Genomic DNA, 12,657 nt, shown 5'->3' with positions numbered 1-12,657 from the left:
GCTGATGCCCAGCTGAGTTCTGAAAGAAAGGTGTACTCAACTGTATGACTGTGCACATTCAGAGGCTTAGTGGGGATTTATTCCTTCCTCCTGTACATCTGGACTCCCACCACACACAGAGAGGTCTTAGTTAATATAAACTTCCATTTGTATGTCTTGTTGGTCACCTGTAAAGTTTGCAAAGCCTTTCCTTCTTCAGAGTGAAATTTTCCACATTTGGGTTTTTTCCAGTAGGGTTGTTGTTTGTTATTTTAGAAATCGGAGCATGTGTGTTGGAGAGAGGCAGGGAGAAAAGAACTGTGCACAGTGTAACAAGTTTAGCTAAAAACTTGGCCCATGTAGTTGAAAATAATAGAAGGCTTCTATCTGTGAATATCTGGGTAAAAATTAACTTGAATTGATTAAGTTGTGATCCGTTGTAAACTGACTTCCATATGAGTGATATTTTATCATTAATTCTTTGTGAGACCCATAGAAAAGGTGATTTTTTCTTGGGCTTTCTTTGGCTTTGAATGTGTGTTAGTAAACATGTTTCATACAGGAAACCTCTTTATTTTTTGATTTTTCTCCCTGAAGACACAGTGTCACCCAGCAACGGAATGTTGTAATACATTTGTGTTCTCCTTTGGTTACTTGCCCTCACCTGGCAGCATGAATGGTCTGGGTGCTTTCCAGCTGGTTGCATGTAACCCCCTTAGAGCCAAGGACAGGTAATCCTTTGTGCCTTTTCTGAAATCCAGATGGGGAGTCTTCCTGGCTGATAAAATTAACTCTCTTTACTCACTGCCTTGTGCTCTTGAGATTAGTCTGCTTGGTTCACCAAGGGCTGCCCAGCAGCACTGCCAAGGCCTTTCCAGTGAGCCCTGCTCGGTGTGGAGCAGCTGGGTGCCCCTGCCAGCTGTGCCCAGGACAGAGAAAGCACCAGGAAGGGTGGGATCTCCTTCAGCCCGTGCCTGCCAGCATGTAGGTACCTCTGCCTTGGCACCAGGGCAGCCTTTAGTGAGAGACTTGCCGGTGCATTCTTTAAACCCAAGCATGTTATTTCCCATTTGCATCTATCTCCAAATCAGATTCAGTATCTGAATGATTGAGATCATTGATCTTTTTCCATTTTTGCTGTTGACAAGAGTGGGAAATCAAAAGAAATGCATGTTCTTTCCCCCTCGCGTTTTATTCCTGTGCTGTCTCTGCCAGTCTGCATCATTTTTTTGGTCATCTTTTCTCTGATTTTCTAGTGACTAAAGGGAGAAGATGGTAAATGCTGAAAAACATCAGCACTGCAATAGTTTGAAAAAGCAAACCTCACATTCATTAGCAAAAATATGGAGCAAAACCATAAAAAATGTTAGCATCTGGAAAAAGGGAGTCTGTTCCTTTTAAATTTTTTTTGTCATTTTTCAACACAGTCCATGATACATGTATCTTATATTTTTCCTGTTCTATTTGCCTTTATCTATAGTCTGGAATTTCTCAGAAACTCTTGACCTAAACTATAGGTTTCTAAGGAACACATCTCTGATACACTGCTCTGGATTATGTAAATATGCGCCGTGTCCCTTAAAGGCTATCTCATTGCCCACCCTCTAAGATGAGTTACAAAAAACAAAGGGAAGGGAACAGGTTTCAGAGTGCTGGAAAAATCTGGTCTAGTGAGCTGCTGATTTTTTTTTTTTCTTTTTCATCTGCTCCTTCTGCCGCTGCTACCTTGCTTTGCATCTTTGAGCTTGCAGAGCTCCACAGAATCTGAAACTAGAAGCCCTTATTAGAGGACATTTTTAAAAATTTCTTGCTGCTCCTCTGGGGACCGAAGTAATGGCAGCTTGAAGCAGCAGAGAATGTGTAATTAGGGCAAACAGCGATGCCTCGCGTGATCGGGAGGAACAGGAGGAGAGGAGGGGAAGCGCAGCAGCGCGGCCGGCGTGCTCGGGCTGTTACCAGGAGACCCCGGCACGAAATGCGGGAGATGCGGGCGCTGATGGGCCGGCCCCGCCGCCCGCTACCGGCCCGGCCTGCTGCACTGCTGCCTCTGCCTGCCTGTTGCCAGGCAACTCCTTTCCTTTTCCTTTTCCTTTTCCTTTTCCTTTTCCTTTTCCTTTTCCTTTTCCTTTTCCTTTTCCTTTTCCTTTTCCTTTTCCTTTTCCTTTTCCTTTTCCTTTTCCTTCTCCTTCTCCTTCTCCTTCTCCTTCTCCTTCTCCTTCTCCTTCTCCTTCTCCTTCCCCTTCCCCTTCCCCTTCCCCTTCCCCTTCCCCTTCCCCTTCCCCCTCTCCCTCTCCCTCTCCCTCTCCCTCTCCCTCTCCCTCTCCCTCTCCTTCTCCTTCTCCTTCTCCTTCTCCTTCTCCTTCTCCTTCTCCTTCTCCTTCTCCTTCTCCTTCTCCTTCTCCTTCTCCTTCTCCTTCTCCTTCTCCTTCTCCTTCTCCTTCTCCTTCTCCTTCTCCTTCTCCTTTCCCTTCCTTTCCTTCTTTTTTCTTTTTTTTTAATTTCCCCCCCCCTCCCCACTCACTTAGGTGACTGGAGGTTTAATTGGGTAGTTTTGCTGCTGGTGTTGCTGCCGGGTGCTCGTGTGTCCCTATTGCTCTGCTGCTGTCCCCAGGGCCTGGCCCAGGGGAGGGTGTGCTGGCAATTAATGGGGCACAAGCTGGGCTTGCGTGCTCAGGCTGGCACCAGCATCTGTCCCCCAGCCCTGCTCCCCACCACGGAGGAGCTTCCTTCAAAGAGGAGCTGTGGAGAGGGGTTTGAACGGGGAGCACATTGCAAAGGCTTTATCACTCTCAATGGGAGTCGTGCTCAGACCCAAAGAGATAAAGCCGGGCGTTCCTCCCCTCCTTCAGGGCTCAGTATGGAGGGCAATGTCTGCTTGTTAAATGCAGCCTCTTGAGTAGAAAATGGAACATTTCCATTTCTTTGAATGTTGCTACATGCTTTGCTTTTCTCTGCTTTTCAGCTAGGCAAGTGGGCTTTGTGGATGTGTTAGGTGCTTGTGTGTGTATAAGACATAATGCTGCAAAAATTGGATTCTTTTTGAATGGCTACATGCTGAAGACTGCTGCTGGCTTGGTAGACGAGCCTTGGCAAGGCCCTTAGGAACTAATCCGGAGCTTTGAAGTTTGTGGAAAGACTGATTGGACACTGGGTCTCCTTCTTAACCTCTTTTCCCCCATCTCTAACATAAATATAATCAGAGTCACCTCTCTATAAGGGCATTTCTGACCTTTTTGGATGAAAGGAGCTGTACATCATTCATGGAAATGTACTGCTTTTACATTTACACTTGATCATCCCTGCCCTTCTAAAAATAGGTACAACCTTCTCACATTGTGTATTTCACAATGCTGTCACATTCCTCTTCTGCCCCATACTGTCTTCTGCCAGCTTTTCTCTTGTGCTTTGTCACCCTTTCAAAGGCTTTTCCATTTTTCCAGCAGGTGGCAAAACTGAATAAAATGCCAATTTTAATTTTTTTGCTCTTTTTTTTTGTGTAGAAAACATTGGCGGACCAGTTAAGCACTCACCATTGCCCCCTCCTCTGCATTCCTTTTAAATAATAAAAATATTAATTAGACTTTCTATTCTCCAACAAAAATCAATTAGGAGTATATTGAGGAATGAAAGGCTCAGAAAAGTATCTGAAATTGATTTTTGTAATTAGTTTTACTGGTTGATGGGTTGCATGCACATACACTTAGATATTAGCATTGATCTCCAGAGGATGTGTGTATTAAATAGCCTGCTCTTCCTTTTTGCTAAAGAAATGAACTTATTAATCTTAAAAAGAGGCTGATCTCTGGACTGCAGCCGCTCACCAGCCTTTTTGTAACCTCCCCAGCAGAGCAGCTGCCTGAGCCATGTGATGGTAACGTGCTGAATGTGGTGTGAAAGTGGGGAGCAGGTCTGGGGCAGCTCCTCTTCTGTGTCTCCTATTTGACAAGGTGTGTATATGTAATGAGGGAAGACAGGCACTGGTGTTTAGGAGACCTGTCTTGTTAGATTTCATTTTTCAGTGGTCCTTAACCCCAGACGTCCTTCTGAGATATGTTTCTATTAAATCTCATATAACACTTGACACAGGAAGAGAGGAGTGACCAGTAACATTTTCTGTTGTGCCATGTGCTGTGTGCTGATGTTCAGCTAATTAGAAGAATTATGGCTTGGCCTCATTGGCATGCCATGTATGTAGCTTGTAAAGCTCTCAGGGACCCTTGGAGATGAAGAGTGCTACATAAATATAAAATATTGGTAATGTGAAGGTCCACATTAGGCTTCTCATTGTGCTAAGGCAGACTTTCATCATAAACTGCAGAGCAGCTAGGAATGCCTGCCTGGCATTTCTCTGCTCTGGGGGGCTGTTCCTCCCCCAAAACCACACCAGCTCCTGGCACTTCTGAGGGACTCCTGTCGGCAGCAGCAGCATCCCCACAGGCACTGGCCTCTGAGGGATGCCTGCGTTCATCCTGCAGTGACACTGCTGCTCCTGCAACAGCATGCTCCTACTCAGCCCAGGAGCAGTAGGTCCCAAAAGGGTTTCTCAGGAATGGTAGAAAGAAAAATCATTAAAACACTCTTAGGGTAGCAAGGAAAGTTATTAAAACACTTGTAAAAAGCACTTGATTCTTCACACATATCAGACCCCCACAGCATCCTTATAGGAAAAATACATGCAAGAAATATTGCATTTAATCCCTTTTTTCAGTTGTAATTTTACAGCTTGTCTAGTTCTCTGGGAACATCATTCTTGGAACATGTAGCTGAAAGTGTCTTTCAATACATACTTTTAGAAACTGAGACTTTTAGAACTAGCTTAATTTTAAATGGTTTTTAAATTACAGATTATAAAAAGGAAGGAAATATTTGTGTTTCTTTCAGACAACTTTTTCTTGGATTTTGAAACTATATATGAAAAATTCTTAGTGGATTATAACACATGCTAGTTTTTTCTTGTTGTTTTTTAAATACACTTTTGTGATGGTGTTCACAGGGGTCTTAGGATGAGGGAAGAGATGAGGATCTGACTCCATTTTTCAGAAGGCTTAATTTATTATTTTATGATATATATTATATTAAAACTATACTAAAAGAATAGAAGAAAAGATTTCATCGGAAAGCTAGCTAAGAATAGAATAAAAAGAATGATAACAAAGGCTTGTGGCTCAGGCTCTCTGTCTGAGCCAGCTCACTTTGATTGGCCATTAATTAGAAACAACCAACATGGGCCAATCAAAAATCTACCTGTTGCATTCCACAGCAGCAGATAACCATTGTTTACATTTTGTTCCTGAGGCTTCTCAGCTTCTCAGGAAGAAAAATCCTAAGGAAAGGATTTTTCATAAAAGATGTCTGCGACACACTTTCACACACTAGCTTTGTGTAACTGGGTAATATTAAGGAGCTCTTCAAACTGATGAAACTAATGTTTGCTTTGAATAGCCTTCAAAATATGCATATAGGCTGAATTTGGGGGTTTCCCCTCAGTTTCTTTTAACATTTTTGGCTAGATCAAAAAGGAGTGTCAAGGGACTAAGGGAGTCCCATGACACTACCACATTTTAGCACAGGGAAATATCAGCAAGGATTTTGACTGTGATTCTCCTCTGAAGCTCACTGCAGGACTGGGAGCTCAAACTACTGGATTGTTTTACTAAGTGCCCTGCAGGAGAGTGCCTGGGAGGTAAGGAAATAGATATGGATGAATAATCATAATATCTTTGCTTTCAATTCCATAAAGATACAGGGTGAAACTTGAGCCTAATGAACATTTTTCCAATGACTTGGACAGAGCCAAGGCTTCACCCCATCACACTGGAGCTCTGTGATCTTATTGTGCACATCCCTAAATCTGGAGGGTTTTTTTTTCTTAAAGTCCCTGCTGTTGAAATTCAGGGAATAGAGAGCAAATTTCTTCCTCTATATCTCAAAATAAATGTTCCTAGCTTGCAGGGCTGCAAGGAGAGGTTTGAAACCATGGCCCTAGGTTATCTACAAAGCAGAAGGCAAATGATGTCTGATTATTGTTGTTTTCTTCTTTAAAATCTCATTATTTCTGTAGAAGAGTGCACTTATGACTTTTTAACCCTTGGGACTGGCAATAAATAATGCAGCTATAAGAAGTATAATGTGCCCATTATGTGCTGTAGTTTTGTGGTTGCGTCCTCAGCTGATCTTGAGTAGGTACCTCTGTGTCCTGTAACCTAATGTTTCTACTAATCACTCTGCTGAAACAGCCTCTCTGAGACGTCTTGGCAAACACTGCCTTACTTCATGGACAAGAGAAATATGTCTGGGACCTAGAGGGTGCTGTGGGATGTAGGTGGCAAGGACAGGGTGTCTCTGGATCTTGAGAAGAGACAACATCCCCATTGCTGTGTTTTGTGAGGAAATATTTGTTGTGAAGGTTTGTACAGGGTTTATAATTTAAATATGTGTTGGAGCAAAAACCCGATGTTCTCTGGCTTGTGGCTGGAGAGCAAAGATACAGGTGTGTGCAGCTGAGCTGCTTGCCTGGCCCCCTGCACCATCACAGCAGAGGAACTCACCTCCAATTCCAGACTGTCTGGGTGTGAGGTGTCACAGCCCACCCATGCCTTTGCCTCCCCATTAACTTGAAAAACAATGCCATAGGTGGCAGGGTCAGATGTTGGCTTTCAATAACTAGAGCACCAAGAATTCCCGAGGCTGGAAAATGGAGGGAGAAGTTCCAAATTCCACTGTGGTGGTCATTACAGAACCAGCCCAGCTATGTCCATCATGTTTTGCTGGAAACCTAGTGTGTGTTTGCCACAGGAGTGTAAATGGGATTGTGTGCTTGGCTTTTCATACTTCCAAATGATAAATTTTTGGCTTTCAAGAAAAAGCTGTATCAATAATTTGTTTATTTCTGTAACTAGAGGCCTAATATTTAGTCTTGCATTCATCTTAGTCACAAAAGGAACAGTGACCCGATTTCAGGGCTGTCAAAGTCTGATGGATTTTTTGTTATTATTTTATATAATTGTAGCTTCACTATTGCATGTTTCCCATAAATTTTCAAAGGTCTTTGTCCTCCAGTTACCAGATTGGACCAGGCTGGATGAAATAGAGGATGGAGGGCCAGACTGTACTGAAATGTGCTTTGGGGGTACTTTAGAAGAAGAGCTCAGTTGGGTGAGGAGCCATAAACAGAAGTGGAACAGAGAGCCTACTCCCCAGGCATCCCAGTCTCAGGGTATAAAATGTGCTCTAGGAACATGAAAAGGTTAAAGTGAGGTATGGATCACAGGACACAGCCACAGGGAAGAGAGGCTGCTTCACAGAAGTGTGCAGTCATGATGGACTGAAACCCTAAAGTATATCTGAAGGGCTAATAGCATTCCTGTAGGATTGTTTTGGTGAGTGTGTTTGTAGAAATGTGGATTTATGGATTTGTTTAAGGACTACATAGATCCTTGTGTTAAATAAAGGTGAAGTAAGGAGTAGAGCCTCCTTCCTGGGTGTGGCTTGCAGGCACAAGTTTTGAATGTGTTTTTTAATTTGAGAGATTAGAAAAAAGTCAGTGTGGCACAACTCCGTGATGTTCCTATTTTTAATTGGATTTGTAGCTCATAATTAATTTCTTAAAAAGAGGGAGATCCTGGCCCTGTGGAAGTGAGTAGGAGTTTTGCCATTGCCTTCAGCAGAAGAAGATTTCACCATCTATCTTTTTAGTCTCTTTTAATCCTCTGAACAAGAGAAGAGCAGCTTAACACATAGAAAGGATCCTTCCCATTTTTCCTTCCTGATATTGCCAGTAGTGAGGTAGGAGGACTCTCCCCCTTTTTCATTCCCATGCTTTCTACATATGTGCACCTTGGCAAGACACACTTCCATTTCATCTTCATGTAAGGTGACAGCAGCCATTGAAGGAGCAGTTTGTTTTTAGTCTTCACATGCAGAGACAGGCAGGTCTCTGTTCTCCTTCCCTCTTGTGTTTTTGAGTAGCTGCAGGAGGACAGGAAATTGAACCTCTTGGAGGTCTCTGGGTCAAGGAGCTGTCTGAAGCTGACATGGCTTTAAAGGTCACTGTGCTCCTTTGCATTTACCTTGTGCACTGGCAACCTGCTATGGCAGCGTGCAGTCTGCAGCCCTGAGAGGTACTGTCTGACATTTTGCTGAACAGGGCTTGGGTTACCAAGGAAAAACAAAACTCAGCTCAGGGCTGTGCAAGGCCAAAGCTGGAACACTTGGGAGAGAAGCCCCTGCAGCAAGTAACAGAGATATGTGTCATTCTGTGGGTTCACCAGTAATCATGCTTGGCTTTTCTGTCTCTTGTAACCTATATATATATATATATATATATATATATATATATATATATATATAGCACTGTCTGTTTTCAAAGCTCTTGACAAATTTTAACAAGCCAAACTCCACCTCTGTCCTAGTAGCCTATATAGTTTCACAGAAAGCCCAGGATGCTTTTTCTTCGCCCTTCTGCTCTGCAGATGACTGTATCCTTCAGACTGGCTGTACCTGCCAGATTTGGCTGAGCAGTCATCTCTGCACTTGCTTTGCAGCATGTGTGTGGCAAATGTGCTGCAAGGCAGTTTCCCTGCCTGGCTGTCTCCACTCTGAGCTAGGCACTAGAGAGCGTCAGAGAACCAAGGAACTGCACTATCATCGAGGCTTGTTTACTGACAGCTTTTTAAAATAATGCATGAAATGTTCAGACAAACTGGTGCTCCATCACAGGCACAGGACTGAGAAATCCCTTTTTTCTGAGGAGAGCAGATGCTGTTTGACAGGTCGGGTGCAAAGGGCCTGGGGAGACTGCTGCAACTGCAGCTCCAGTGCGTGGGGCCAGCACTGGCGACAGTGTTTGAGGTACAGTTGAGTAACCAGCCCAGAAACAAGACACCAGCACCTTGCTCACTAAGATTCTAACTTCTTATTTTCCTGAAGAAATCCTGTCCAAAAAATAAAGGAACAAGAGGTGAGTCTGCAGAAATGACCAAGCAGGCGCATTCTAAGTGGGGCAGTGTTATTGTTGGCTCAGTCCCTTGTCCTGTTGGGCATTTTCCCATGGGGGACTGCTGTGACTCACAGCAGGGACATCCAGGATGGCTTTCTTCATTCAGGGACTGTAGAATAAATGGATATTTTGGTGTAGTCTTGCCAGTTGCTGTCCCTTCTTCACAACTTCATCCCAATGAATCCTTTAATTGAATTACTGAGCAAAATAACTTTTCAAAGGCCAGTAAAATGGCTCAACTTCAGTTGAGGTCTCAGCCCATTCTGCTGTTCTGTCTGGGGCAGAAGACCACTGTGCAGCAAGAAGTCTGCAGAAATAAAACAGAGAGCAGCATTTTTCCAGGTATTTTGCTGCATTTTTCTTTCCCTTTTCACTTTTCTTGCTCTTTTTGCCTCTCCAGTTCATCATCATGATATACATAAGTCTCCCATATCCAGATTTCACTCTTATACTTGCTGAATAGACACACTAAATATAGCTATCTGTGTCTTTGCTGTGGTCAAATTATTGTTTCATGTGACCAGCCTAGAGGGGTCTTACAGATTGCAGCCTCAGTGTGGCCCATGGTGGGTTTTTTAAGATTACCTTCTTAGCAATTTTAAGAACAAATAAATAAGTAATAATCCACTTAAAAGCTTGGTAGTGAAAGTGATTTCTTGTCTGACTTTTATCTCAACTGAATGCATGGGGAAGAGTGACATGGAGTTTCTATAGGAGGAGATGCACTGGAGCATTTGTTGTGTGGGGAGATGTTAAATTTGAATGCACACCAATGCATGTGCACTGAAAAGGAAAAGGGAGTCATGACTTGGGATTCTTCATCAGAAGGTGTTAATGACTCCACAGATGTTACACTATGGCAGATTTTGATCTGCAGAGACTGATATGCATTAGAAGATAGTTAGATATGAGCATAGAATCATAGAGCTGGGAGGGACCCACAAGAATCATTGAGTCCAACTCACACCAACAGACGAGAATCTCTCTTGTCTTACCACTACACCATTTCACTGCTTTCAACGGTACTGTTAATATTTTGGGGCAGAATAACAGCTGATGAATGGGTAGTGCAAGAAGCCTGAAGGACCAGCCAATTCAAAGAAATTCAATTCAAACTCTCACATAATTTCTTAGTCCCAGGAGTAGATTTTGTTGTCAGAAGCAAGTAAAAAAGGTGCAGTCCTTGGGGACAGCAGTCGTGAATGCTTGAGGGGAGCAGATGTGAGTCTGGCCACACATAAGGTAAATAGAATCACAAGGAGTAAACAGAATCACAAGGGGTAAAAACAAGATATAAGGTTGTGTGAGAATTTTAGCTGTGGTAAAATCTGGACTGGCACTATCGCCAGTATACAAACCCTAAGTTATTTGCATGCCACGCTGACTGTGAATTGTGTGAAGGGCTGACTGACTCGAATGGGTTAGAGGCAGGGTGGGAGGACACGAGGCTATCAAGTTGAGTGCTGATAATGCTGCTGTGCCACGCTGACTGTTCTCTCCTCCCTCTGCAGGTGAGAAGCCTTACAAGTGCTCGTGGGAAGGGTGCGAGTGGCGTTTTGCACGGAGCGACGAGCTCACGAGGCATTACAGAAAGCACACGGGTGCAAAGCCCTTTAAATGCAACCATTGTGACAGGTAATGCAGCTCCTAACGTGGTGTTCAAGAAACCTGTGGACTTCTGTGGCTGGCATGGAGCTGCCAACTCCCAGAGACAGGAGACCTGGCTCCCAGCAGAGAGGCCCCTTCTGTCCCACTGCCTTTGTCCCTGAACCATGGAGGGACCCTCTGCTCAGCTCCTGTCCTCTCTGCCTTAGTGGCCAGGCAGGCTGGCAGATGGGGAATTCTTCCTAAGCAGTCTAATCCTACAGCACAGAACAAAATGTGGGATCGGGTGTAGGCCTGACTGAACCCTGCTGGTGTCTGTTGTGGGCACAGGATTCAGTTCGCAGGGCAGGTCTTGTTAATACTCTTAAAGCAGAGAAGACATCCAGAGGGCCTTAGACCATTTCAGTGATGGACCTCTCCAAAAAGCATCTCCCCAGCTTTCTGTCTCCTGATCCTGTAAGCCTGCTGTGCTCACAAAGGCAAAGCTCCCTCTATTTGCTCTGCTTCAAGGACTAGCCCAAGCACCGCTGGCTACCCACATTTTGGCAGAGTGGGCCTCACAAAAACATTGGTGTATGGCAGGAGGAATGGGGAGTGTGGGCTGTATGCCACAAGTGGCCCAAATCTGTAAGAAACCTAGGGAAAAATCAATTCAATTTCTGTATGATCGTTGTCTTCTCAGCACTGAGTCCAGGGCTCCTAAAGAAAAGACAACAAAGGGCACCGTTCTCAAAAGCCCAAGAGTGATTTAGATATATTTTACCGTTCAAGTTCATGGGGTTGTTTTGTGTAAAATAATGATCTCTGCACATTCCTGCTAATTAGTGAATCTTTTCCTACAGTTTTAAATTTCGCTCTTGACATCTGTTTGAAGTGGGAGATACTCTGCACCTTCATTGTGAGAGGGCCCAGATGTGAAAGCCTGACAGGTGCGCAGGGCCAGGTTCCCGAGGAGCCTGTCAGGAGCAGCAGCGCTCCGGGACTCGGGGATGCGCTGTGAGTGAGCAGCTCCTGCCAGAGCCGCCCTTGCAGCTCTCACCGCGGCTCCTTTCTGCAGCCTCGCTGCTCCAGCTGCTCCAGTAAATACTGAGCTGCTCTGAAAAACCTGCTCGTCCTTGCTTGGTGCTGAGTGTTTTTTAAAGCTGGGTTCTTTCAATTTAGAAACAAAACCATAAGAACACCCTTCTCCACATCCCCCATCCCAATTGATAAGAAATCAGGGTGGAGCAAAAGCAATTACCCCTGTAATGACTCTTGACAGCACTGACAGGATCGAACAATGAGCACTTCTCCCCCACTCACCCCCCCAGCTGAAGATTGGCAGTGCCCTGGGTGAAACCTGGATCCACTATTGAGTAATCAAATAATGTGCTTGCATCTGAACATGTTATCCAGCTAATCCTATTTATATATATTTTTAAAAGAGGCTTAAGAAAATTACCCATCTTTTTAATGCAGCACTAAGGTTCTCGACTGTGATAAGGAAACGTTTTGTAATACAATAAAGCCTTTAGGAAGCCTGTGGGTACACCAGACCAACAGAGAATATGCGTGGAGAGAGGATGTGTGGGACATAAACAAGGGACCCCATCCTTTTATGGGAAGGAAATTTGATCATTTTCACATCCTGCCTTTCCAAGAGCTTCATCTCCTTAAGTGCTCTTCTGCCCTTGTCTCCCCTCTTCCCATCCCCCTTCCCCCACGGAGGGCTTCCTCTTGGATTATCTTTTGTTTTATCCCTGGATCATCTTTTGTTTGCTCAGAATGAGGGACAGGATAAGCCAAGTAGGGACCTCTGCAGTTCTGCTTTTGTTTAAGCACTTCTGTGAATGAGAACAATTCTATCCTCTGTTTTAAATGTAAAGCATTGCCTTTCTCTTTTCTTTCCTCGAATGGCCCCACAAACACACACACACACACACACACACACACACACACACACACACACACACACACACACACATGTACAGCCCTAGGGTTTCTGAATCAGAAAACAAACAATGTTTTTAGCAGAGATCTAGAGAAATATAGCTAGTATTTTCAACTCCTTGCTCTCTTTCAGCCATTTGTTAAGT

General features: G+C 44.1%; 1 protein-coding gene across 2 annotated transcripts in view; it reads left to right on the top strand.

The window, feature by feature from the left end:
- The window catches only part of KLF7 (KLF transcription factor 7), a 65,349-nt gene that overhangs the window by 40,473 nt on the left and 12,219 nt on the right, over positions 1–12,657 (top strand). For both annotated transcript variants that reach the window (XM_063162353.1, XM_063162352.1), the window contains one exon: positions 10,489–10,612. In XM_063162353.1, the coding sequence (XP_063018423.1) occupies positions 10,489–10,612 (124 nt within the window). The remainder of the gene's footprint in view (positions 1–10,488; positions 10,613–12,657) is intronic.

The sequence above is a fragment of the Melospiza melodia genome, chromosome 8 (genome assembly GCF_035770615.1).
Source record: "Melospiza melodia melodia isolate bMelMel2 chromosome 8, bMelMel2.pri, whole genome shotgun sequence".
In the NCBI taxonomy this organism is placed as follows: Eukaryota; Metazoa; Chordata; class Aves; order Passeriformes; family Passerellidae; genus Melospiza; species Melospiza melodia.
This window is presented reverse-complemented; position numbering and strand designations above follow the sequence as displayed.